The 25,748-nt window shown below is 51.4% G+C and overlaps 4 protein-coding genes across 7 annotated transcripts in view; 2 read left to right on the plus strand and 2 right to left on the minus strand.

Moving 5' to 3' along the window:
• The window catches only part of LOC113202081 (kinesin-like protein KIF21A), a 46,171-nt gene extending 39,702 nt beyond the window's left edge, over nucleotides 1-6,469 (minus strand). For both annotated transcript variants that reach the window (XM_052269752.1, XM_052269751.1), the window contains exons 1-2: nucleotides 6,319-6,469; nucleotides 5,705-5,978 (exon numbers count right to left, since the gene is read on the minus strand). In XM_052269752.1, the coding sequence (XP_052125712.1) occupies nucleotides 5,705-5,742 (38 nt within the window). In that variant the 5' untranslated portion in view covers nucleotides 5,743-5,978; nucleotides 6,319-6,469. The remainder of the gene's footprint in view (nucleotides 1-5,704; nucleotides 5,979-6,318) is intronic.
• A 323-nt stretch (nucleotides 6,470-6,792) lies between these two features.
• LOC113211809 (bromodomain-containing protein homolog) lies at nucleotides 6,793-14,967 on the plus strand. 2 transcript variants are annotated; one of them, XM_026430296.2, is made up of 15 exons: nucleotides 6,793-7,038; nucleotides 7,573-7,856; nucleotides 7,947-9,348; nucleotides 9,439-9,622; nucleotides 9,714-9,832; nucleotides 9,921-10,230; nucleotides 10,391-10,645; nucleotides 10,740-10,923; nucleotides 11,012-11,110; nucleotides 11,189-11,293; nucleotides 11,378-11,564; nucleotides 11,638-11,828; nucleotides 11,915-12,186; nucleotides 12,274-12,413; nucleotides 12,494-14,967. In XM_026430296.2, exons 2-15 carry the CDS (start codon nucleotides 7,613-7,615, stop codon nucleotides 12,702-12,704), a joined length of 3,903 nt encoding a protein of 1,300 aa, XP_026286081.1. In that variant the 5' UTR covers nucleotides 6,793-7,038; nucleotides 7,573-7,612; the 3' UTR covers nucleotides 12,705-14,967. The 2 variants fall into 2 exon arrangements, with proteins under 2 accessions (XP_026286081.1, XP_026286079.1); XM_026430294.2 differs by having other exon boundaries at nucleotides 6,794-7,038; nucleotides 11,375-11,564.
• A 126-nt stretch (nucleotides 14,968-15,093) lies between these two features.
• Nucleotides 15,094-22,021, minus strand: LOC113211797 (uncharacterized). The gene is made up of 3 exons (XM_052269738.1): nucleotides 22,013-22,021; nucleotides 15,626-17,013; nucleotides 15,094-15,477 (listed from the first exon to the last, which is right to left on the minus strand). The coding sequence occupies exons 1-3, from the start codon at nucleotides 22,019-22,021 to the stop codon at nucleotides 15,186-15,188; spliced, it is 1,689 nt and encodes a 562-aa protein (XP_052125698.1). The 3' UTR covers nucleotides 15,094-15,185.
• Nucleotides 22,022-24,630: 2,609 nt separating this feature from the next.
• The window catches only part of LOC113211815 (tyrosine-protein kinase receptor torso-like), a 21,564-nt gene continuing 20,446 nt past the window's right edge, over nucleotides 24,631-25,748 (plus strand). For both annotated transcript variants that reach the window (XM_026430304.2, XM_026430305.2), the window contains exon 1: nucleotides 24,631-25,365. The gene's annotated coding sequence lies outside the window, so the exon portion shown is untranslated. The remainder of the gene's footprint in view (nucleotides 25,366-25,748) is intronic.

A 25,748-nucleotide genomic window follows, 5' to 3' on the forward strand; every position in this document is an offset into this window, starting at 1 on the left:
ACTGCCAAGGTCACCCCCATCGCCTCAGCCCGACGGTCACGCCAGGCGCCCGCCAGCGGTTTGGTTCACCTGCACGTCGCGGAGCAGGGACCAAGAGGCCGATGGAGCTTTATGGGCTCAACGATGTGCACTGTGCCGGCTGCAGCTCGCAAGGGGCGCGCGCCGGCGGGGTCGCTGACCGCGGGGCGTGGCGGGGCGTGGCGGGGCGTGGCGGCGCTAGACGGCGCGGGCGGGGCGAGGAGGGGCGGTCCCGACGGGCTCTGAATTGGCACCGATGGGCGATGGGATGGGACACACCACAGCATTATTACAGTCCTGTCCTGTTAGAAATACACCGTGCACCGCCGCGCTGTCTGGCTGTTGCTGCTGTTGCTGCTGCTGCTACACCGCCACCACCACTGATTCCCACAGCCGCCCCTCGCCCCTCCCGTCCTCCGCACACTGTGGACGCATCCACCAGCCAACACAATTACTCACTTTTTTCTTATGAGCACTGACATTGATCCCGCAGGGGCCGGGGAACACAAACGCCCGTGTGCACACTCACACACACGCACGCACACACACACACACACGCACACACACACGCACGCACGCACTCACACGGTCAGCTATATTTCTCATCGCACTTGACGGGAGGGTGGAGAGCGACACGCCCCGGGGAGGGCGCCTGTGCATAGGCAGTCCCGCAGCGCACGCCGGGCACAGTGCGGCCTACCCCCCAGGCGCCGTCCTGCAGAGCGGCCAGGGCGTCTTCCTGGAGGCGGGCCGCGCGGCCGCGCTACCCGATCGCGTATTCGTATTGATTGACAGGGCAGCGAGCATGGACGCCGTACCGTGGGAACAAGGCAGGGACTGGCTGGCAGACAGACACCGACTGGCACCCGCTCCCCGAGGTGCGTCGATCAAGTGTCCGTCACGAGGAAATGTTGTTTACACACAGAGAAAATAATAAAGGGTTCGGAGCGTTTGCGGAACAGGGACCGAAATGGGTATGGGGATTCAAGGAGTCATGCGCACCGATTAACCGGGTGACTTGTAAGCATTGGATAATGATTTAGGCGTATAAAGCGTCTTTTCTTTTGTGGAAGAGAGGACTTGTTTCTTGTTTGCGACGGTGTAGTCGGGGCTGCCGTGATGTGCCAAGGGACCGGGCGGCGTCGAGCGGAACGGCGGCAGGAGCGACACGGCACGCAGCGGGGAAGTGCAGCGAGGAAGTGCAGCGGGGAAGTGCAGCGGGGAAGTGCAGCGGGGAAGTGCAGCGTGGCAGCGTGACCACACAATGGTCTCGGACGCATTCTTGGACTGCATCTTACGCACTGCTGATACTGTTACACGACGGGTGGGTGGCGACTGGCGACGATACCCGCTTCACATCTCGTACCCGCTGCTTCAAACGTGGTTCGTTTTTCCGAATACATCCGATATCCGCTTACTCTGAACGCCGTCGGCCACTTTGACTGCCAGGATTTTTGCCTTTAGAGTGCTCTGTGGTACAATCAAGTTTGGCCATCGTAGTTTAAACTCGCCTATTTTCAGTGGAGTCAGCCAGCCGTTCAGCCAGTCGCAATCAGCCGCTCGCCCCCTCATCAGCTCGGCGGAAGCCTTACGGGCCGGCGCGCGCACGCACAGAGGGTCCCCGGGCCAGAACGCACTCCATGCGGAAAACCCCTCCAAACGACGAAATATGAGTCAGCGTCACCAAGATAGAGTGAAAATGTGAAAAATTTAACTATGCCGGAAAGCAAACACATCGAGTGTCAAAATTTTGCAACCAGGTCCATAATGGAACTCTGAGCTACCTCTACGCAACGTGCGGGCAGGGGACGAGGGGACGGGCAGCGCGACTAGGCCACGGCAAACTGCACGCCACATGACGAGGCACTTACAGTATCAACTGTAGCAGCCACAGCCGCGGAAGCAGAGACACAAGGCAGGCAGGCGACCCGCCTCCGCGGAAAGGTGCAAAGAAAATAAAATATCAAAGTGATATTGCCACTTTTACTGTCAATATTGGTTTTGGAAAATTGTTTTTATTATTGTTATTATTATACTGCTGCTGAGTAATCAGCCAGGAGCAAAGTGAGCGACGCCTCCTCCACTCAGCCAGCGACGGCCAGGCGTGTCGAATGATCGTGACGCGAGGCGCCTCTCTCAGTGAAAATGGGGATATCGGGAGATGCATAAAACAGCGGCGCAGAGAAAAAAGAAACACGTTATTGAAGTGGCTAACTTTTAAAAAAATATTTTATTAAAAAGCATTTATAAATAGTTCCCATATCCGGGGCGTGCAAACCATCTGTCAATAATTATGAGCCCCTATGGCCGCGCCCCACACCTCGGCGGACGATTAGCACGCTAAGCCAGAAATGAGCCCCCCTCCCCTTCTGAACTGCCGCGGGGCGAGCCAGGGCACGGCCTGGGCACGCCCACACTCACCTCCTAACATGACATGACACGGGGATTACACGACCGCCAAATTCAGCACAGTATATGCTTCACACCATCTGATTTATTGGCCGGTAGTTTGATATGATTTCCCCTTTGAAATAACACGAAAAACACTGAGGAAAATACTCGTAAGTTTACAGGAAAATTTTTCATGATGTGAGTCCGTAAAATTACAACTTGAAGTTGTAAAATTACAACCACTTCCTATACACTTGGAATTAATGGAGGAGCAAAAATGGTCCACCGTAAATTTACAACATTATTTTGTAATTCCAACTTACAAGAAATGTCGTAACTTTACGAGGAAATTTTTCACAGTGAATCTTGAAACGCGTGGTTTTCTGTCTCATGAAAACACGCAAAACATTTATTGAAACCAATAGTCTCCCGACAACGCTTTTGTTTAACGCATGGTGCCAGCCACCGGAAATCGACGACGGGGAGCAAGGTGTGGTGGGGGACAAAGATTAACCGGAGAGAACCGGATCCCGCCCCCATAAAGAAGTCTCTCGCGCTCACAAACACACAGACACACAGATCGCCGCGACGACTCGTGGCCCGGTGAACTATGCTACACATTAAGAGCACCGCAATGAGAGAGGTAGGGGTGGGGGGCGCACCTGGTCACACGTGGGTCACACACACCACATGATGGCCACGTCTCCAGACATAGCTACTATCGGCACGCCCTGGACAAGATCCTGGACGAGCGTTGCAACCGCGGAGGCCGGAGCTAGGCCAGCAGCAGCAGCAGATGTGAGAGCTGCGCGTGCTGCATCTTCTCCCGGCGGGAGGCTGTGCGTGGACCAGCTTATCGCGGCGGCGGCGGAGCGGCCAAACCGGAGTGCAAACGGGAGCGAGAGAGGCGGAGAGAGGGGCAGGAGAGTGCGGGTACAGAGTGAGTGAGAGAGGGTCGGGTCGAGTTCGAGATGTGCCCCGGCCGGCCCCGGCGCCGTCCGTGCCTCGCGGAGAAAGTGCACCCGAAGATAGACTCCGGCCCTCCCTCCCCCCCCCCCTTTTCCCCTGCACCTCTAGAGCGTGAGGTGCCGGGGCTTCAGCATCACGACAGCGCGGGCGGAGGGAGGGGCCTAAGTGAGCAGGGAACAGAAAAAAGCGACTCGCCACGGCCTCCGACAGCGACGCAGCGACGGCGTTTTCTCCGTCTGATAGGACCTAGCCCGCCCGGCCACGACCGTCCGCTGTCGCCGAGGTTCCCGAACAAAGGACGTCAGGACGCACCCGCCACGGCAGGACCTACCGGCGGTCGACGACCCCGCCCCCGGCACCCTCCCCCTCGTCTCTCCGGAACTCTGTAGCCACCCACTTACTGGGACTCTTCATCCGGCCACCCCCTCACCAGGACTCTTCCGCCACCCCCTTGCCACCTTGCCCCTTTCCACTCTCAGCATCAGCACGCACTCCCCTCGCACTCCTCAGCAGGGTTCTGCCCAGTCACCCCTCAGCAGGGTTCTGCACTCCAGTCACCCCTCAGCAGGGTTCAGCCCAGTCACCCCTCAGCAGGGTTCAGCCCAGTCACCCCTCAGCAGGACAGGACACTCGCTGGGCTCTCAGCGCACCGAACTCCAGTGGACTCTCCACTCCGGCATCCCCGGGCACCCCGCGTGCCCGCGCCGACCCACTCCACACAGTTCCAGGACCTTTCCAGGTGTGGTTCGTTGGTCCCGAGACAGCCCACATCCTCGGCGCAAGATGACTAACCTCCTCCTCGCACCTTACTGCCTGCAGTGCGGCGGCCGCGCCGGACAAGGCCGGCGTGGTGGCCATGTACGGAGCCAAGCGGTGCCGCCGCGCCGGGACGGGGCCCTGGTCAGGACTGCGTACGCCATATGGTTACTGCACTGGGTCAGCGCCGGACAAGGTCGGCCCGCCCGCCTCGGCCCGGGCACCTCGGCGGGGTCACTGAGCGCCGGGGGGCGGACGGCACGGCACCGGCAATCAATGACTCATTTCAAATGGGTTTGCCTATCGTCTGTAGCCAGCCATGACGCCCGATGGCCCCGTGCGAGTAGGCAACCCACCTGCACCCGCGCATGCGGGCTAGTATACGCGTTTGCTGGGACGGGGCACAACGACCACCTATATAAGAGGAACTCTCCTCAACAAAGCTTCCAATGTAATATAAGCTCGAGAACGGCGACATATGTAACGAACCGGATGACGGGCGCATTAGAGCACGCGCCGGAGTGTTGCGGGTTTGCCTATTTGTTCGAGGCCGTGATGCCGTGCTGTTTTAGCAGTGGTAGCAGTGGTTTGTGGCTCCACCCACACTCACCGCCGCTGCCCTACACTCGAATGCCGTAGCCGTGCTCGGTGCTCGCCCTGGGGGCTTCCCTGCGCTCGCGGCCACAAACAGTGAGGCGCCATTCGCCCCTTACGAGTAGGCAAACCCACGACGGCGCAACACCCCGATCAGTGAGACTTGACTGGTCGTGCGTCCCTTCGACGTCTCAGATAAAAGGCACAAGTTTCTCAATGTGTCCGTCCTATCCAGTCCGACAGCCTCCCTCCCCCCGCCTGCCTGTCACGCACGCAACGCCCTGCTACAGCTTCAGCGAATGCTCAGTCGAGCCGAGCCCGGCCGGGCCGGGTGCGTCCCACCGGTCCCACCGCAGCTCGCGGACACGCGAGTCATGCGCCACAATACATTGTGCAACTCGACACAATCGGGAAGCGCGAGTCGCACGACTCCTCGAGAAGTCATGCTCGCCTATTCGCATCGCACTTCCGAGAAAGGATGACAGGATCAAGAGTGCGGGTCGCGGATTGCGGGCGGGGGCGTTGTCGGAAGAATTATGCATAACAAATGCCATCGGCCGTTTAATAAATAAAATTCTACTGTAACACTCAAAACTTTACACCCCAGCCCAACAATTTTTGAGTGACAATGATCTGCTGTAATGTTGTGCACAGAAAAACTCTGCATATTAAGGAACATACTCTGTTTTTAAATCATGAGCTCTTTAAATTATGTTAGATTGTGAAGTAAATCATTTAAACACCACACTTTTTAAGAAAATTAAGAGGCGAGTAGTTCAATTATTTTTTTAGACAAAATGATAAAGGCCCAAAACTGACGAAACTTATGTTAAGATCCATACTTGTGCTTTATGTGGGCTAATAAATTAATTAAAGCGTGATTTTACCCTAAATCTTTTCTTGTTTGAATGTGAAAGAAAAGAAATTACACTTTAAAAACACTTACATAGCAAGGGTTTAAGATGCTGATACTCACCTAACAGCAACTCGAACAGTTGATTCCTCATCTGCCATGTTGATCCGGTTTATTCTTCAATCCAGAATCACAGGAGAAACATAACTTGCTAGGCAAGTTCACAGTTGAAGTTCACCAACAATACGAAGCCACACGAAGCACAATGACAGTCCACATAATTGAGACTTTCTCAATAATTTCACTTTATAGGGAGACACTGATTTCTTGGCATTTTAAGCACTGTCAAAACAATGTCTTCTTGATGCACTGCATGATAATAATCGGCGTCCTCTAACTGAAAAAGGGACATAGGGCTCTCATTGATTTTTATCTCTATGGGTAATAATAGTTTCATGATCTAGACACTTATAATAGTTGACAGCAGTATCATGTACGAAAGACATATCTAGCATAAAAATAAAATGAAAATCAAATATTTAAGGAGAGTAAAATTAAATAGGTTTTATAACCGACGGTTTAGTAGTTCTTATGGAAAATCCCAGAATCACAGTTTTCATTGAAACCTCGAGATCTACGGAGGCATCATCAAATCGGGGCCGTTATCTACTTCACCACTGAAACAATTATTCTTCATGAGTAAGAGTATGATCACACGAAAAAGAATGTCCAGGTACCTCACTATAAAATCCACCCATTCACGATTCACGGATTAAACTTCAATCATTCTGAATCTACGATACGAGGCGCACGGCAAAGCATCAGCAACTGTCAGGCGAAGGCAACAGAAGACAACTGACACACAAAATCAACAGTAGCCTTGCAAACGCTTTGCTTCGTTCTCTTCTGCTGACGAGAACCCAACCTCACAAAAACAACAAGAGAAGCTTACATGTATTTTGTCAAGTAAGCGAGGTCTTGTATGGTAACAACTCCTTTTTAATACAATGCATAATTTATACTGTACACAGTAGATGGATTATCCCTTCACAAGTTGTAAGTTGATTGTACAACTGGGTTCAGAGAAATTTGATGGTGCCAGCCTGGCAATCGATCAAAAAGGCTTCCGATGAGAACTTTACAACAACACTACACATCCATATGACAGGGGGAGACGATGCTCCACCATGAAGTATCTTCTGCCAAGTAAAACTGGTGAAACAGATGAATAAGAAAGTAAATTTATACTCGTACAATGATTTTTTGAGGAAAAGATTATCTCTTCTGTCTCACTTTCCCACTACTTTCTTGTCCAAAGAATAGCCCACTGACCGTGTAATTTCTCATACATTTTGAGTAACGGTTTACCTTGGTTTACCTTTTCTTGGCGCTGTAGTTATGCGGTTTGTGATTATGTGAATTTGATCCGTGGTGTTAAGTTATTTGAGTTTAAGCACGTAAGTATAAACGTCAGTTCTCAATTTGACATCATATTCCCAGCTGTCTTAAAATAACAAAAGTCTAAGAACCAAAATCAACACCATGTTAGACCTCCTAACCTCACTACACAAACAAACAGAAATTTCATACAGTCAATAAATGATAATACTCGATCTTTTCATCGATTTTTTATTAAAATATGTTCTGCTCAAAAATTGTCATTCTTCAGACGACCAGTTTTTTTCTTGATTTACTCTGTTTTTTTTATGTCTCTTGCTGGAGTGTCAGTGTTTTACTTGTTTTCCAGCTTTTCATTACAGCTTCTTCTATTAATGAGAACTGTTATATCATAGACAATTCACTATGTCATAGAATAGCATAGTAGGGTTTACGAAACTATTCCTCTTTGCCCTTACATTCAACCCACAACTGTTGTTTATCCTCATGTTTATCCAACGCTGTGATTATTGCGCTTGTATATTTCTCCTTTCAGTTGTTGCCTGACAACTCTCTAACAATCATTTAATTCTCTCTCAATGCATTCTTTCCAGACATCCTCATTATGCTCTTTTCAGAGCTCTGAAACCAAAAATGGGTGTTGATTTTGATGTGGCAGAGTTCTGCCGCAAATTGCGGGCACAGGAAGGTCCATACAAATGTCCTATGGAAAAATGTGGGAAAGTGTACCAAAGCATTGTAGGAATGAACTATCATCTACATAAATATGACCATGATAATCCATTAAATGAAGAGGGTACACCATCAAGTGTTGCTGGTCTAAAAACCCCTCATCAAAAACTTACAACACCAAAACCAAGGAGCTCCATAAAATCAGGTAAATTTATGGTCTTTATTTCAAGAAGTGTTGTTTCACATTTACTGGATTTTTGCATTTTCTTAATTTAAAAAACATATTTGTTTGTAGGACGTAAAAAAAAGAGTGCACATCGAGCTCCATTGCTAAAAAATGCAGTTGATCAGCAGATGATTCAACCTGCTCATGAAGGTTTAACTTATGCCGAAGCCCAAAGGATGGTTGAATTTGAGGTACTTGGAAAGACTGCCCGTGTAGAAATAACTGAACCACTCAAGTTCATTAGTAAAGAAGAATTTGAAGCATCCCAAAGTAAATTAGATGATAGTATTAAGCAGGAAGAACTTTCAAGCACACCACACCGAAAGCTTACTCCTGGTGGAAAGAAAAGTAAATTATCTAAAACTGCTGCTGCTGCTGCTGCAGCTGCAGCTGCCTCTCAACAAGCTGAAAACCGAATAACCTTACCTGAAGCCAGCTTCAAAATTTTAAGCAATTACAATGTTTCTGATGCACCACCTCGGCCCACACTGGCTTACATTCGTTTCATTGAGAAATCTGCTGAAGAGTTAGATGGAGAAGTGGAATACGACATGGATGAAGAAGATTCTGCTTGGTTGAGCATCATAAATGAAAAACGGGCAGAGCAAAGCCTTACACCTGTACCTGTGGATGCATTTGAACTTTTGATGGATCGCTTGGAGAAGGAGTCATACTTTATGATGCAAGTTAGTGGCAAGGGACCAGATGGTGTTCCAAGTATTATAGATGATGATGCTGTCTGTTGTATTTGTATGGATGGTGAATGTCAAAATTCAAATGTCATACTGTTCTGTGATATGTGTAATTTGGCAGTGCACCAAGACTGTTATGGTGTACCCTACATTCCTGAAGGTCAATGGTTGTGCAGACGGTGTCTACAATCTCCTTCTCGAGCAGTAGACTGTGTCTTGTGTCCAAATAATGGAGGTGCTTTCAAGCAAACTGACCGGGGACACTGGGCCCATGTTGTTTGTGCTCTGTGGATTCCTGAAGTTCGTTTTGCCAACACTGTTTTTCTAGAACCTATTGATAGCATAGAAACTATCCCCTCTGCAAGATGGAAGTTGACCTGCTACATCTGTAAGCAGAGAGGTGTTGGGGCCTGTATTCAGTGTCACAAAACAAATTGCTATGCCGCATTCCATGTGACATGTGCCCAACAAGCAGGCCTCTACATGAAAATGGATACAGTTCGAGACTCAGAGCCTGGCCCTATAATGGTCCAAAAAACAGCATTCTGTGATAACCATACTCCGCCAGATGCAGAGCCTAGGCCGAAAATTAACAGCAGAACTGGTGGTGGTATTTTAGCCATGTCACCCCCAGGAGAAGGTTCCAGTCCCAGTGGATCTATGAATTCTCCTGGCTCTCCTGATGCACTAAGTGATAAAATGAAACATGCAAGGCGAGTCCTTGCTAAGAGACGATCATGGGCTCCAATCATTAGTATCCCGACTATCCCTCCAGAAAGGTTTGTTATTACTACAAATGAGTTTTTCACTTTAGTGAAGGTATATTGATATTTCATTTATTTATGTTGTCCTTAATCTTTCTTATCTAGAATACAAGAAATTGCTACTCATGTAGCTGTGCCGAAGAAAAATCAGTTCATCCAAAGATTAATTGCATATTGGACCTTGAAAAGGCAATTCAGGAATGGAGTACCGTTGCTTAGAAGATTACAAAGCTCTCATCTCCAGCGCCGTGATGAAAGGAAAGGAGAAGCTGCTGATTCCAGTGATGCTGTACGTAGTGCAAACAGATGTGTTTATCCAAATGTGCATAGTTGCATTTTAATCATCTAAACTAAGCCACGTACATATTTATTTTCTGCAGGCGGAACTCTATCGTCAGTTAAAATATTGGCAGTGCTTGAGACAAGATTTAGAGCGGGCACGTTTGCTCTGTGAACTTGTCCGCAAACGTGAAAAATTAAAAAAAGAATTCATTCGAGTGTGAGTTTAGATTATATTTTAACTTATCAATCTTTCGTTTAATAATAGAAACAAGATCATATAATTTTCTCTCTTTTTTTTTTCTCAGTAAAGAACAAGAAACTTTAATGAACCTGGCTCCACTTCAGAATTTCATGAGGAACTTGCTGGATGCTATTCAAGCCAGAGATACTGGCAATATATTTGGTGAACCTGTTGATCAGAATGAAGTTCCTGACTACTCTGATGTTGTTAAAGAGCCAATGGATTTATCAACAATGCGTACAAAACTTGACAGCTATGAATACCAAACTTTAGATGACTTTCATCGTGACTTTATGCTGATGGTCTCTAACTGTCTTGCCTACAACTCCAAAGAAACAGTATTCTACCGAGCTGGTGTGAAAATGAGAGATCAGGTAAGTGGTATTTTTCAAGATTTGACCCAAAATATACTCCATTAGCACGTTGAGTCCCACATGACCACACGCGTGGTCACAATAACCCATGTTTACTACCCCCCCTGGGACTCAATGTGTGAATTATGCACTTGATCACTATTTCTCATCAAAATTGTAGGGTGGAGCTTTGATAAGACAAGCAAGAAGAGACATGGAAGCCATTGGGTTTGATACTGAAACTGGCCTGCTCTTGGACGAACCAGCACCTGGCCAGGGAACTGCCTCTCAAAAGCTATTTGAAAGTAACTCAGTAAGTCAATCAGGCAGTCATGTTAAATCTCGTTTATCAGACATTAGCTCTAGTGCTCCAGATGAGCTAGCTGCTGATATTGATATGGAATTGTCGAGGATTCTCAATGAAGGCAAAAACTGGGTAAGCCCACTTTCATCTTTGACTGTTTACCTTATCCATAATCTTTATTTTGTTCGTATTAATTGTTAATCTAATTTTTGTATACTTTATTTAGAGCTTAGAATACAAACTGGACAAATTGCTAGAACTGAAAGACTTAGTAAAAGATCTGAAGTCTCCAGTTGCTAGAAATAAACGTCTGAAATCAATTAGAGTTGAAATAGCCAATGTTCGTAGGAAAATGTCACTTCTTGCCTCAGGGAAAGTTCAAGGAATGCGAAAAAAATTGTTGAAGTCTGGTTGGTGTTACCTATGTTCATTATCAGTCTTTGGAATTAAAGTGAATTATTAGAAACCCCTGAAATTTTTCTCGCCTTATTTTTATAGATACAGAAGAAAGAACTGATACTAATACTGAACTAGAAGAGACAACTGAAGATGAAGAGGAGTCCAATGTTGTGGTGCCAGAAAAGACTGAACCTGAAGGTAAAGACTCTTTTAGAAAAGTCCTTCAACTTTCCAACTTTATTTCTCTTTTAAAAAATGTACATATTCTCTTTTCAGTAAAAAGAGGAAGGAAGCGGAAAGTGCGGGAAGAAAGTGATGAAGATAGTTCTTTCAAAGAATCACATAAGCAAGGAGTTAATTCACATCTTTCACCAGGAAAAGGTTTGGCTGTTAAAAATGTACTATCTAACATGATTTCTTCTTTTGTGTTTCTTAACAATAATTTTATTACTGTAATGTCAGAAGGATCCAGATCTAGTACTGGAGGTATTGCCACCACTCCACTTCGACAAGACCCAAATGTCAGTAATAGTGGTGGGAGTCAAACATCAGCATCTCCCTCTGGAGTGAATAGAAGAACTGCTGTTCTTTTCACCCGTAAAGCAGCTTCAGTCCTCAAAAAACCTGATACACCAGAGAATTCTTCAATACTGTAAGTAATAACTGCAGACTTCTTACTTATACATTTATTGAACTAGTCATTAACTGCATTTTTCCATACACAGGAACAATGATGCCAACCGTTCTACCTCTGGTAAAAGGCGTGGTGGAAGGCCTCGTAAAAACTTAGACTCTGCGTTGGGCATTAACTCTGAAAAAAATACTCCTATCCAAACTATGGGCAATGTAGATGATCTCATGCCTGCTCCCCCAGTGCCTTTCTCAGACAGTTTTCGACTTTATAGGAATAGTGGTGGTGCGTGTCTTGTATACCATGTCTGCTAGTTTGCTCTTAGTACATCAATCTGAAAATGTTAATCTTGTTTTTCTGGTATATTATAGATAATGTTAATGAAACTGATGATGACACCCAGTCAGAAACATCATGCTCCTCCTGTGTTTCCACTGGGGGTTCAACTGGTTCTTCATGTAGTGATGCTGATGGTGAAGGAGATGAGGATGGTTATGCATCGTCTGTTGATGTAACTGCTGTTGCTAGTTCAGGGGATGATGAAGAAGTTCACACCAAGCCAACTAAACCTGACAAGGGCTTGTTGCCTCCATTGCAGCTTGTATGGGCTAAATGCCGCGGTTATCCTTGGTACCCTGCTTTGGTAAGTATCTCACAAGGTTTATTTTATAAATTTTGCTTTTGCACTACAAGTCACTTTAATTAACATATCATTCAATTTGGTCTTTAGATTATTGACCCAGACATGCCTGCAGGATACATGCATAATGGTGTTCCTATTCCTGCCCCACCTGATGATGTGTTAGCTTTGAAAAATACCTGCAAAGAGCCAGTTCACCTTGTATTGTTCTTTGATGCCAAACGCACGTGGTATGTAGTAATATCTTGACTATCTATTAACCATTAGACGTTTTGATTGATTCTCAACTTGTTTGGTTTGTTGCTAACAGGCAGTGGCTACCTAGAAATAAACTGGAACGTCTAGGAGAAGACAAGAAGTTAGATCAAGTCAAACTCACAGAATCTCGGAAACCTGCAGACCGTAAGGCTGTGCGGAGAGCTTTCAAGGATGCTATTTTGCACCGTATAGAAGTAACAGGATCAGAGTTGAAAGGAAATGCTAAAGCAGCCATAGCTCTTTTGGAGGAAGATGCTAGCTGAAAATGTCATCCTTTTTTTTGCTTTGCGAAGGTGCCAAGCATAAAGGGGACCAAACAATCCTACCTGACTGGCCAGTAATTTTTAGTTTTACTTTTTTAATGTTCATTACTTAAATTAGGATCTGTTAATTAATTGAAGAAGAGTTGGTCTCAAATACTTGATTACTGAGAGACTTAATCAGGCTGAACTAATTCCCATTGCATACAGGGTGGGTGGTCCGAGCCGTCTTTTTTTTCTGCTCATACTGTACTGGATCAGCAGAAAAAAAAGATGGCACGAATCATCCACCCTGTACTTAAGGATAGTGACAATTTCACATTAATTTATGAATATCTGCTTCTCGGTGAACTTATTTATGAATAGAAGAGAGTAAGTGTTTTGTTTCTTTAACTTCTACTTGTATGCATTCAAAGCAGTATTGTTTTTGTTCAATCAATTTTTTGCATTTGTGCCTTAGCAGATTTTTATGTTAGTTCCTACCATCCATATCCATCATTGCCTTTTTTTCACATGTTTTATTTTCCTTGGGGTTAAAAGTCAATGTTAGGACAGATTATCAACATATACAGTAAAACCCACTTATATCGGATTTCAGGGGCCGGCCGGCAAAATCCGATATAAGCGGGAATCCGTTATAAGCGTGAATTGTCTAATTAGGGTCAAATATGGGTTATTTCATCAAAATTAACGTTTTTAGGCATCATTGAATGAATTCCATTGATTGTCCATCAATTCCAACAGATATTAACAAATAAATGCTGGATAATGTGACACAATAGCAGAATTAGCCAAGTATTTTTGAGAAAATGTACATTTTGTGCCAAATGTGTCATAGGTTTGTGTCTGAAGTGAAGTACATACATAATAGGTTTGAATGAAAAAATAACAGCTCTTATGGAACATGAAAAGAAATTGTTATTAAAGGAAGAAGTATAAGTTCAATCTACTTATGATGTAATCAGAAAGTTACAAACCTAATAGGAACATAGAATTAACTTTCTGATTGCATAACAAGTACATTGTACTTATACTCCTACCTTAATAACATTTTCTTTTCATGTTCCATAAGAGCTGTTATTCTTTCATTCAAACCTATTATGTATGTACTTCACTTCAGACACAAACCTATGACACATTTGGCACAAAATGTACATTTTCTGTCAGTTTTTTCCTTAAAAATCCGTTATATATGGTCAAGGGACCGAAAATTTCGTTCGAAATAGGCGGGAATCCGTTATAAGCGGGTCCGTTATATGCGGGAAAAATAGCATTAGAAACATAGGAAAATTCAAGAGACCGGCCGAGAAATCCGATATAAGCGGTAATCCGTTATATGCGGGTCCGTTATAAGTGGGTTTTACTGTACAGTGCCCTTGGAAAGAATCGTCTCTCTGAAGCAGTTATACATTTAAACATGACATTGATGTGTGCCTCAACATACATTGTTTTTAATTACCTGTATTTTGAATTTGTTGGCGATTTGAATAGTGGTTTTATGCCTATTTTGTTCTTGATCTGGTAATTGTGGTTGAGTGGGAAGATTGCGACGATTCGCCCCATTTTAGTTCCGATTCTTGGTGATATCAAAGAACAGCAGGCCACCTTTTAGGTTCAAAATTGACTGAAGATGACTTTTATTTGTGTCATATTCATACCTGTGTAAATGTTTCTTATATTATTTATTATGTTTAGAATTTCAGTCATAGAAAACTATTTTGTCCCTACCCCTTCCTGTAATTAATAATTAATTAATTTGATCAGGTTCCTTTTTTTAAATACTGAGTGAGCTAAGTTATAACTGATTTTTGTGATAGGTAGAAATTAATTCTCTTTGATTGCTGTCATATTGTGGCATGTAAATCAGTTATCCTGTTAAGTATTTCATCTGTGCCTTGTCATTGCATATTCACATATGTGTATGTGATATTGAGTGTGTCTTTGTGTTGGAGAAATTGTCTAAACTATGCCAGTTACCTTAAAAGTTTTCATCTACCTACTTAAATCATTCCTAAACAGGTTTATAAGTTCTATTTTATATTTAAAAGAAAATGTCTTTCCATAATTTTTTTTTTACACTTTAGTGGAAGAACAAATTTTACAGTGTTGCCATATTTGCCATTCGGCGTGGCCAATAAAAAACAAATCATTTATCATTTCAAATTAAATCTCCTCATTGTAAATATATTTGTATTTATGTGCAATCATGTTAAAGATAAACCATCATGTTTTTCAAAAGAGTCATTAAATATGGAATATAGTACAACTGATCAGAAACCTTGTTGTACCTCACAGTTTTGTGCTCCCAAGTGTCGAGCCCGTCCAAACTATGAGACCTATGAAGTGGCCAACACCATGTGCTGTTACCTGCACTACCCTTACTTTGTAGAGAGCTCTACTAGACTCACTTTTGATGGTTTCGCAGGGAAGCGAGCGATGGTTTGTGGCTATTACCCATTTTTCACCCTTCGACCCCAAGACGCCTCAGGTGAAGGGCAGCAGCATGTTGACCATGTTGGGCAGCACGAGGACGCGCTCCATGTGCGCGCGCAGCCTGCGCTCGATCAGGCGGCACAGGAGGGCGTGCCGCAGGGTGCGGCTGCCCACCCGGGGCACGGCGGCCAGCCGGAGGCAGGGCACCCCACGGAAGCCCAGCCAGACGCCGTCCGAGGGCGGCGGGGGCACGTGCACGCAGAGCACGCCGTCGAGCGCGCGCACCTCCACCACCAGCACGATGTCCGTGTTGGACAGCGCCAGCAGCGCCGCCTGGAAGAACCTGCGCAGCACGTGCGCACCCCGGGCGGAGTCAGCCCATCTTGTTTCGTTGTCACCATTTCTCATTGGGATTGGCCGGCATTCCCTGGTCGGATCGTCGCCTAGGGGTGCCGCGGGCTCTGTTTCTATAGTCACTTATAGTCACTCACCTGCTCTCTGCCAGTCGTTTGAAAATGCCCCATGTCCCGGTTCGCTGTTGCAGCATTGGCGGCAAGGTCGGCGGCAGCTGCTCGACCTCTTCCGCTACCTGGTCCTCTACCCCGTTGCCATCGAGGTTGATGGGCGCCGTTGAGGGCGGCGGCTTTGCCTGCTGTGCCTGTTGCTGCTGTTGTTGCTGCGACGTCAAGTTCAGCCTGCTGGTGACCACGAGCTGCATGACGCCTCGGTAGCTGACGTCCAAGTCGACCCAGAGACCCTGCGCGTCGAGGCGAGGCCGACCCGCCCTCAGCACCTTGACGGCGGCGTGCCTGCAGCGCACGGCCGAGACCACGGGCCGCTCCATGTACGCCGGCACCCTGACCGAGGCCATGCGCTTCTGGACGTGCTCCTGCACGGCCGCAGCCCAGCGCGCGCTGTGGCACGCGTCGAACAGCACGCGACCCGCCAGCGCGTTGAGGCCCTGGTAGGCCGCGGGGTCAGCGCCGACCTCGCCCGCGTCCTCGGCAACTTCGCCCTCGTCGTCGAGGTAGTGCTGCAGGGAGGCGACGTAGTCCTCGAGGAAGGCGGCGTCGTCGAGCGGGTGGGGCTCACCGGTGGCCCGGCGCAGGCGCCGGAACCACTCCTCCTTCTGGCGGGCGGTGCGGGCGAGCAGAAGCAGGGAGGTGCCCTGGACACCGATCGTAGAGGCCATCGAGGCCGGGCCGATTTCGTCCACCGCGACGTCGTCGTCCACGAGACCAATGATCTCCTGCGACATGATGCCGCCCAACAGCCTCTCCTCGACGTCCTCGACGTCGCATACCTTCGTTACGTCGGCAAAGTTAACGGAAAGATCTGAAACGTCCGAACCGGAGGAGCGCGACATCCTCGGTTGTTTGCTGGCAGAGGCTGGCACGTCTTTGCTGGAATTTGCGCTGGTCGCCGCCGTGGACATCACGAGCGCCGAGGCCGCGGGGACGGTCACTGTCGGTAAGCTCGTGCTGGAGGCTCGCGGTGAGTCCTTGTGTGAAACTGGCGGTGACGTGGCCGATGTCGTGGGCGAGATCTTCACCGTCGCACTGGCTGCTGAGTCGACCGAAGTCCTCGCCGACCCCTCCTGCGAGCCAGCGGGGAAGTCCTCGAAAGAGGCCAGGGGCGTGGACGCAGCGGAGACCATGATGGAGGGCAGGTCAAGCGCAGAAGCGGCCGCAGCGGCAGGTGGAGGGCTCTGTGCGCCCTGCTCGGCTGGGGCCACGGACGACGACGTGCTGGGTGTCGTCGGGGCGAGGACGTTCTCTTCCTCGCCCAGCTTCTCGCTCGCCACAATGGAGATGGGGTACTTGCGGCTCCAGCGCCTGGTCCTGGACAGGTCGGCGGGCAGCAGGGAGACGACGCCGTCCTGGAGGTGGTACTGCCGGCGGTGTGTGAGCTCGGAGCGCGCCCGCCGCAGCAGGGCCTCGTCCTCGCTGCAGAGCGCGGCGCGCGGCACTCGCGGGGGGCGCGCCGCCCCGCAGCTCCACACGCTGAGCACGCGCCCCTCCAGGCGGACGAACACGGGCCTCGTCAGCACGGCCTGGTCCCTGCCCGGCCCCGGCGCGGCCTCCTGGGCGGGCGTCGTCGCCGTGATGCACTCGAACATCCACGACTCGAACGTGCCGCCCGGGTGTACCCCATGACTGCGTGTGTAGACAGTTCACCCCTTTGTGGCCACCCTGTCGTGGTGATGATGTCTCCCCTCCCCGCTGCTCACCTGCACGCGGCCCCCGCGGAGTGTTGCTCGGCACGGCGCCGCCCGCGCACCCAGTCCCAGGGGCAGGCCCTCGGCGACAGCAGTGCGCCCACCTCGGACTGCACGGTGAGGACGAGCACCGCGCCGAGGGCGGCGAACGCGGCGCACACCGAGCCCCTGCCGCGCAGCCCCCAGCGGCCGCCGCCGCCGTCATCGCCGTCCTGCTGCAGGTAGAGGTGCGCGGCCAGCACTGCCACCCCTGCGAACAGGAGTCTTAACAGCGCGCTGCCCACCCACGAGCTCCGCGACGGCCCGGCGAGAGCGCCGTCCCAGTCGTCGCCACCCCGGTAGCCGCCGACGGCATCCTGGCAGAGGGCATGCCATTCCAGTCGATGTCAAGGAACAGAGAGGTTCGCGTGGCCCAGTGAAACAGGGCCGGTGACAGCTTTGAATTTCCTGCCGGCGCAAGCCCCCTTCCTCCCTGCCCCGGAGATCGGCACCGCGAGGCCTTCCTCGGCCACGATACCGGCCAGCAGCCGACTAGCTGACTAGTCAAGTCCAGCCTGTTCGCCTGCCTGTCCGATCTGAACTACTATCAGTCGTCGCTCCCGAATCTCCCGCTTGCGTCTCATGCGGAATAAAATACGGACTTTATTCATGATATTCACGGCAGGCCCGGTCGGGCCCGGTCGTTGCCTGGACGAGGCGATTCACTGGGCACGGGGCGGGGAGTGACAGCCAGGTCGACATCGCACCTCGGCGACCGCCAGCAAAGCCGAAAGGCAAAATCTCATAGGGGGTGGGTTTGGTAAGAAATGAAAGACGGGGAGGGAGGGTTGGGATTGTGAGAGTTGTTATACTGGGTCAATAACACGAATCTCCCCACACCGAAAAAATAAAATACATAGAAATAAAATGTAGCTCAGACATGCGTACGCAGCGTACCATTGCGCACCCATTATGTAATATTCCTAGGAACCTTTATGGTACGTTCCATGGAACAGGTACCTGTTTGACTTCGCCACCCACTAGCTGAAATACATCGGAATACAAACTACATGAACAATATTAGCTTCCCTCCACACTCACCATGTCCTCGGACTGCGCGAACTACGGGACAGAGATAGGGCAGGCTGCAGCCATCAACCGATCAATCGGATCATCCGCGGAATGTCCTGCTGCTGGGCCTAAATTTACTTTCTTGCTGGCTTCTGTTGACAGATCCGCTGGGCCCGCGCTGTTCCGGGTGTTTCAGGAAGGCCTAGCAACAACAGAGTCGGCAACAGCACATCCAGGAACAGCAGTGTCGGCACAACACAGGGAGCGAGAGAATTAATGGGATTCCAATGTTTGTTTCGATTTTATTTCACATTTCCCAGTGTTCCCCGTCAGAGTGTGCCCTTTGTTCGCGATCGCGGCCCTCGCGGTGAGGGTCGACCCTGCGGGGCCGCGACCGGGCGGGATAGGGAAGGGCAGGGCAGAGGGCCGGCAGGGCAGGGCGGGCAGGGCGCGGCCAGGACTTCGAACTTCGGTGCATTTGCGAGTCAATGCTACTGCTACACTCCATATTCCCATAGCTGAGCCGGCGAGGGCCGCCGCCGCCCCGGAGTGACCACCACCTTGACGTTGTGGTCTGGAGGGCGCGTGCCCCACGCCAGCGTAGGAATATACTGCGCTTCGCCCTTTTTAAAACTATGGTGATGAAGCGTTTGTCGGTCGATTCTGAAAAGTTTTTGTATGCGATCAGAGCTGCCAACACCAAGGGCAGGAAAATTATTACAAAACAGCGGGTCTCTTACCGGGTCTCCTCGCGATTAGGGAAAGAGTGACGAAATGGTGCCAACAACAACAACAACAACAACAACAACAACAACAACAACAACAACAACAACAACAACTGGTAATACGTACGGCGCCGGGATGGCGGTGCGCTCGCCGGCGCCGTGCCCTGGATTTATGTATAATGTACTTATTGTAACGCAGCTCCGCAGAGATTTCCCCGGCGGGCCTGCACGCACACACCCCCACTCGCTGTCATAGGCTCTCATCAAAGTTATTCGGAACTCAAATATCCCTGGGTAAATGGGAAGGTTTCGCAGGTTTCACAGTATCTCCGACATTTTAGCCCCCCAGCGCGTAAATGCGGAAGCAGGATGGTCCGAACTGCCCCGGGAAGTCCACGGAAATCATTTGAGACTCTCCCGCTCCCGCGGTCGCCGGGTCACAGGGAGAGGGGAGGGGCCAGCGTGGCTGTCAACGGCAGAGTCTACGCTCCACATTTCCATAGCTGAGTCGGCTGAATTGATGGCGAAATGAATGAATCTGTTTAGCTTTTCACCTGACACCTAAATAACAACACTTAAACGGATAATGCCATTACCGATTTAATGTATTAAATTTAAAGCTTGTTTAGGGTGGGTTTGCTTACACTTTTGAAGAGCGACAGCAATATGATGCTTGGATCATATGGTTACTGATGAACTGTAATGAGTTCCCAGTGAGAACACAAAGTCAGGACGGGGTCAAGGTCAAAATGAGGTCCTTGCAGGTCTCTTTGACGTCGAAGTCCGTACCTGGGAGGACTAGATTTTGACTTTGAAGGTCAAAGTGACTTTACTTTGACGTCATTTTAACGTATGTAATTTTGACTTGGGCCTTCTAGTAATGTTTGTCAGTTTTGGGCGCGGCCCAAGTGATGACTTTTGGTGGTGGCCACAGGTAGGCGCGGCTCAAAAGCTATACAGCCATTTCAATGGAGTCTGAAAAGGATGTAAGAACAAAACGGAAGTTAGAGAGCAGTGGTGGGGGTAGACGGGGGGAAAGTCGCGGGTGGATGGGGTGGGATTGCGGGGTGTTGGGGTGTGGGCCGTTCCCCACTCTCCTCCCCGCATCCACCCCCATCACCGCTCTCCGGGTCCGGTTTTTGTTGTTCTTACTTTCTTTCTGCATTGAAATGCTCTGTGGAGTGAGAAGAAACCAGAGCCCAAAGAATAAAAGACCATCGCCGCGGTTCCTCCTGTGCGCACATCTTCAACTTCAACTTCAACTTCAATGAGGGTTAGGACGTCAGTTCACATGAACCTTTAGCGGCTAATGGTGTGCAGAAAATGGGGGGGATGGGTGCGGGTGGAATCCATTCGCGAAGCTTCGTAAACTCGACGATCCGCCCCCATCAAAACCATGCTCAGAAGTGAGTAATTTTTTTCCAGAGAGCGCCAGGCCGGCGCCAGGCCATACTTCTATCCTTTCTGGACGCGTCCCGCGCCGTGCGGAAGTACAAACTCTCGTACGAACTCTAAAAGTGGAGAAACACACGCATGTAAATAAGCGGGCTTTGGCCGGAGCAGGAGAGGGAAGGAGGTGTTGGTGTTGGAGAGGAAAAAGGAAGAAGTGTCCGCAATCAAGTCCGGTCGGGGGCGCACGTCCACCGTGCGCACGCCCGCGTCAGGTGTTGATCTTGTTGCCGGCCGATGGCGCCCTCGCGACCAGCCGGATGTAAACAGGACGGGGCGCGCGCGTGGGGGCGCGGAACGAGGGGGAAATAACTCCGGGAATCATGTGTACACCTGCCTATGGGAATCATCAGGGTTAAAATTAATCAAAATCGACAGAAATCGCTTAAAATAATCGGGAAACTAGTGAAACTCGTACAATGTAGTCGAAATAAGCGTTTTCTACCACTTGAAAACCTAAGAATTGAACAAAAGTAGGCGGGAATCATTGATTTCGGGAATCACGTGTACACTTCAAAAGGGAGTTATTGCCCCCTCGGCGCGGAAGGGAGGGGTAGCACTCGGGAAGCAATCGGGAAGCAATCGGGAAGTGATCGCGAGCCAATAGGGAAGCAATAACGCCAACGCGGACACTCGGGGACGCACGCACGCGCCCGCTTCGCAGCCAGTGCCGCCCCTCAGGTCCCCCCCTCAAGGAGCAGGGGGTTTGTGTGTGTGTGGGGGGGGGGGGTGCTGAGTCCACCCGTCCCCATGGGCCGCCCCCGGCCCCCACGGACCCTCCGCGGGCCGCGCCCCACCGGCCGTCCCTATCAGGTGCTTGTTTATTTCGACGTGCGTAGGTCGCCATTTACTCGCCGCTTTCCCTTTCCTGTCCCTGGCCATGACCTTGGCCCCAGCCTATTCCTATTCCTTTTTCACCTCTCCCCTCTGTCGCCCCACTTCGCTATACCTTGCTCTCTCCCACTGGTGTTTTCAATCAGTGTTTTGCGCCAGCTCTGCTCGCCCCCGCTGCGCGCTTTGTCGACAGCACCCCCGCGGCGGGCGCGGTGCGGGCGTGCGGGCGCAACACCCCGTATTCTCTCTGTAGCCCGGCCGCGCTCTGGTGCGCCATGCCGCTTGTCTGCGTCCAGGTGCCCTTCCTATCGACGAGTGTTGAGTAGGTCGTTTGTTTGCCATTCGTGTCCTTCCGCTCCGCGCCTGCGGCACCAGCTATGGGCGTGTCTGCCGAGGTCGGCCCTCGCTGTCTGAGGACACGCGGCGGGGCTGGGCTGGGCGGTTATGGATGAGGATATCAGGTCAGGGAAGGGTACCTCTACATCTGCTTACCCGCGCTCAGGAGATCGAGCTGGGGGAGAAAAAAATGAAGAAGTCCAACATGACGACAAGATCTCCCCGTCACCGACTTCAGAGAGCGGCGCAGAGGGAGCATCTCGCACCTGAGGCATGGTGTAAGTACACCGTGCACCTGGGTTTCCCGGGTCAGCCGGTGCACAGCCCACGATCTCTCACTCTGCCCACCCCTCTTGCTCTCGACATCTCCTTCCCTCTCGCACTCTCACTCTGCCTCCACCCCCTCGCTCTAATCCCCCCCCCCCTCTTTTCGTCCTCTTCCTCTGCCTCCATCCCCCACGCCGAGCCTGAGCGTGCGAGCGTGAGTAGGTGTCGTGTTATTCGCGCTGTTCTCTCTCCGGTCCGGTGGCGCAGAATTGAAGAGAATGGAAGGGCGGCTCGTGTATCGCTCTCGCGGAACAAGACATGCAAAATGATAACGTCTTTCAAGAGTCGCGGGGAGGACAGAATCCAACACACCTGGGTGGAGTCGGACATGCGCGCTCGCATGGTCAGGCTCGTGCAGAGCCCGGGGCGTGGTCAGGCCCGTGGTCAGGCGCAAAGCCCTGCAGCGCAGGCCTCCCCCGCCAACAAGGACCCCTACCAGCTCAGCTCGGTGATTCCGCAGGCTTTGTCTCCAACCCTCAACGCCGATTCCTGTGCGCCGATTGGCCGCGGGCTCAGGAGGTAGCGGAACAACAGCAGTTTGTCATGTGGGTTACATAGGTTGGAAATGCCCCCCCCCCTCCTCCCCTCTGGTGCCCCCAAGTCCGCTCCTGGGGGCACCAGGCTACGCCGGGTACGTCAGTTCAGACGCTCAGACGCACTAGCAGAAGTGTGGGATTAAAAGAGCTCCACGGAGAGCTCACTCGGGAGAGGCGGCAGCTCTGCCTGAGGCCACCGCCCTGGCCCTCCTCCGCACCATCCCTTCCTGCAGCCTTCGCCACCGCTTCCTGGAGAGAGGGATTATGGCCCCCTTTCTGTTTAGAGGCCCGGACTGGGCCACAACGCCGCAAAGCAAACTCCATGTCCGTTCTCTGCGGGTCCCGCGCACCATTCTGTGGGTAGGGCTGGAGAGAAATTCAAATTGAATTTATCAAGAGAGAGAGAGAGGGGGGGGATGCAAGACCATTTCGTACGTAGCACAGCCCCTCTAGCGGAAAGGCGACGGGGGCGGGGGCGAAGGCGGGGGCGGAGGTGGGGAGTATTGGGTGGTCGCACCGACGCCACCGGGTCAAACGGTCAGACTGCCGCACGCTGCCCCAACTTCGCGCGGAGGCTGACTTGGCGGAAACCAAGATGGAACTAACAGCACCACGGTACACCGTGAACAGCACCGACCGGCACCGACCGTACGAGGAGGTAAACAGGAGAAGGTGAGCTTGACTAGAAAATCCAGAGCAAAGCAGCGGGGCGTGTCAGGTTGGGCGTACTACGGATCTGCTCCCTGTCTCCTGCAGCACCATCGTGAGATCATGAGGGAGATGTGGAGACGCCGTACGAACGAACCATCAATGATATCCTAGGTCCGTCCGTAGCTGCTCTAACCCTTGTTGCAGAGCAAGTGTTGAACCAAGTACTGTACTGTGTGCAGCCTGCTGGGCTTAGCGCCAGAACCATACACGTACCAGTGAAAGTGGCGAGTGTAGAGTGAGCGGGGGCGGGGGCGCTCTTCGCGAGACGGACGGAGGGCGAGAGAGAAAAGGCGATTTGGAGTGGCTGGGTGCAGAACTGCAACGACGACACCGGGTATACCAGCCCTCGCTCGGCCCCTCAACATTCGCTCTCTCCCTCTCTCTCTCTCCTCTCCCCCTCTCCCTTTCAGTCTTTCCATACAGGTTGCTCCATAGAGAAATATCCGCAGAACACATAATCTCTCGTGAATCCGCCCCTGGATTGAGTTAGGGTGCTCGAGGCTCCGGGCTCCGTGCCAATCGACGCGTGGACAGGATTCGAGGAGGTGTGAGGTATGTTCTGCAAAGGGATATGAGTTCGGTATAAAGGGACGTCTGCCGTATCGACGAATAATAACTTCCAGGGAAAGAATGTGCATCCAGGTATGAGTCTAGCGACTTCCGCCAACTTAATAAAGTTTGCTACTACCAGGTATGCGGTGCGTGTGTCCTAGTAGGGTTGTCGACCGCGGGGCGACAGATGATGGGGGAGGGGGGGGGGGAGGGTCAGGTTCCTGAACATAGGGGTGTACTGTACTGCATTGTGTCAAGCACCAAGCTCTGATGCCCCACCTCCGCGCCGCACACACGCACTAAAACTTATGGCATACGACAATCAAGTAAATCTATGCAAATGGCGGACGTGCCGTCACGTTGTAGTCGAGTACATGAGTTGCTGTCTGCGAATCCGACGCGCCGCCCGGCTCCTTCCCCTGGGGAGGCTGAAGGAGGGTGGGGGCGGTAACTTGGCTCCTGCCCCTCTCCCTCTCTCTGACAGGCCCTCGGGCAGCTTCTGGCTGTCGCCATCATCCATATCCCTCGAGATTCCTTCCCAGGAACAGCACAGACTCCCCTTCCCCCTCCTACGGCCCCCTCGACCTCCGCATCATCGGCGTCCTGACCCCGGCCCGCAGTCCACCCAGCACGTTGGCGGGGCGGAGAGGGGCGGAGTGGGGTGAGGTGGGGCGGGGTGGGGCGGGTGTTGCGGCCGGCCCCGAGCCCCAGACCCGACACCCGGCATGGCCCGCGCCCGCGCGCCGCGCGCCAGTCGCCACCCTGCCGCCGAAGGCTCAAGACGTGCTCCTGTCGTCGGAAGCCTCCGCCTGTCACCGCCGGCCGGACGACACTGCCGCCGCGAAGCACTGCGCCCGCTCCTCGTGTTGACGGTCCCCTCCTCGTGCACCGAGGCCCGGGCGAGGCTGGCGCCCTTGTGCCCTCTCGCGAGCCAGTGTGTGGCGCGGGTCGGGCCCACGCCCCTCGCAGTGCCCCCCGGCGGCCCGCCCCGCGGAGCCCCTTCGCAGACGCCCCCCTCCCCCCTTCCCGCCACGCCCGGCCGGGCCCGCGTACGCGTACGTACTCGAGCCCACTCCGAGCTGCGGGCGAGGGCGACCAGCGACCAGGGCGACACTACACTGCGACCTGCAAGCCGACCAGTCGTCTCACCCATTCCGTTGGTCAGGCCGTCAGGCTGGGCGCCACTCCGCCCGCCAGCCCGGTGGCCCCGGTGGCTCTCTCTTCCGTGTGTGTCGCATCGCCGCTCTGCTGCTGTTCTCCGCCGACTGACCGCGCGCGTCGGGAGTGCGTCGCGTTTGCCTCTCGGGAGGATTTGTGTGCAGTGAAGTGACTGAGAAGTGTGAGGATTCGCGAGCCGGTCGGCATGTGAGTATGCTGCCAGGATGCTGCCGGACCCGTGAGGCGAGCCACCAGGACACCGCGGAGGACAGCTCAGGCTCAGGGGAGGCGCGCCCGGATACTCTTCTACCCCTAAACATCGAAGCCTGCTCGTGGTAAGTTGGCGCCACCGCGTCACGGTCACGGTGTAAAACGGATTATCTAGATACTGGCCTCAGTAGAAAACAATTTTCTTGTTCTAGGAAAGAGAAATTTGATTTTTATTTTATTTGATCGTTACTGTGATTCCCTTTCTACCATTGCTTGAATCAAATACATTGTGACTCCCATTCACCTCCGACCCCCTCCGGCTCCATCCCCACCCTTTACCTTAACCCCTCGCGCCCCACCCCACCCTTCAGCCATCACCACTACAACCCTTTACTCCCTCGGGGCAAATTCTCTTTCAGCCGAGACCTTTTAATATTGCATAGTCGCAAAAATGTAATACTATCACAGGACTATCACAGTAATGAAAAAATTCCGGGACGCAAAAAAA

Source organism: Frankliniella occidentalis, unplaced genomic scaffold (genome assembly GCF_000697945.3).
Source record: "Frankliniella occidentalis isolate FOCC.00 unplaced genomic scaffold, Focc_3.1 Scaffold101, whole genome shotgun sequence".
Classification (NCBI taxonomy): Eukaryota; Metazoa; Arthropoda; class Insecta; order Thysanoptera; family Thripidae; genus Frankliniella; species Frankliniella occidentalis.

Excerpts from the sequence above, each read along its gene's own strand:
- LOC113211809 (XM_026430294.2), top strand. The coding sequence starts at position 7,613 with ATGGGTGTTGATTTTGATGTGGCAGAGTTCTGCCGCAAATTGCGGGCA. Across the intron at positions 10,646-10,739 it reads TCAATGAAGGCAAAAACTGG|AGCTTAGAATACAAACTGGA; the intron begins GTAAGCCCACTT and ends TACTTTATTTAG. Across the intron at positions 11,829-11,914 it reads ACTTTATAGGAATAGTGGTG|ATAATGTTAATGAAACTGAT; the intron begins GTGCGTGTCTTG and ends GGTATATTATAG.
- LOC113211797 (XM_052269738.1), bottom strand. Across the intron at positions 15,478-15,625 it reads AAACGACTGGCAGAGAGCAG|GTTCTTCCAGGCGGCGCTGC; the intron begins GTGAGTGACTAT and ends CGTGCTGCGCAG.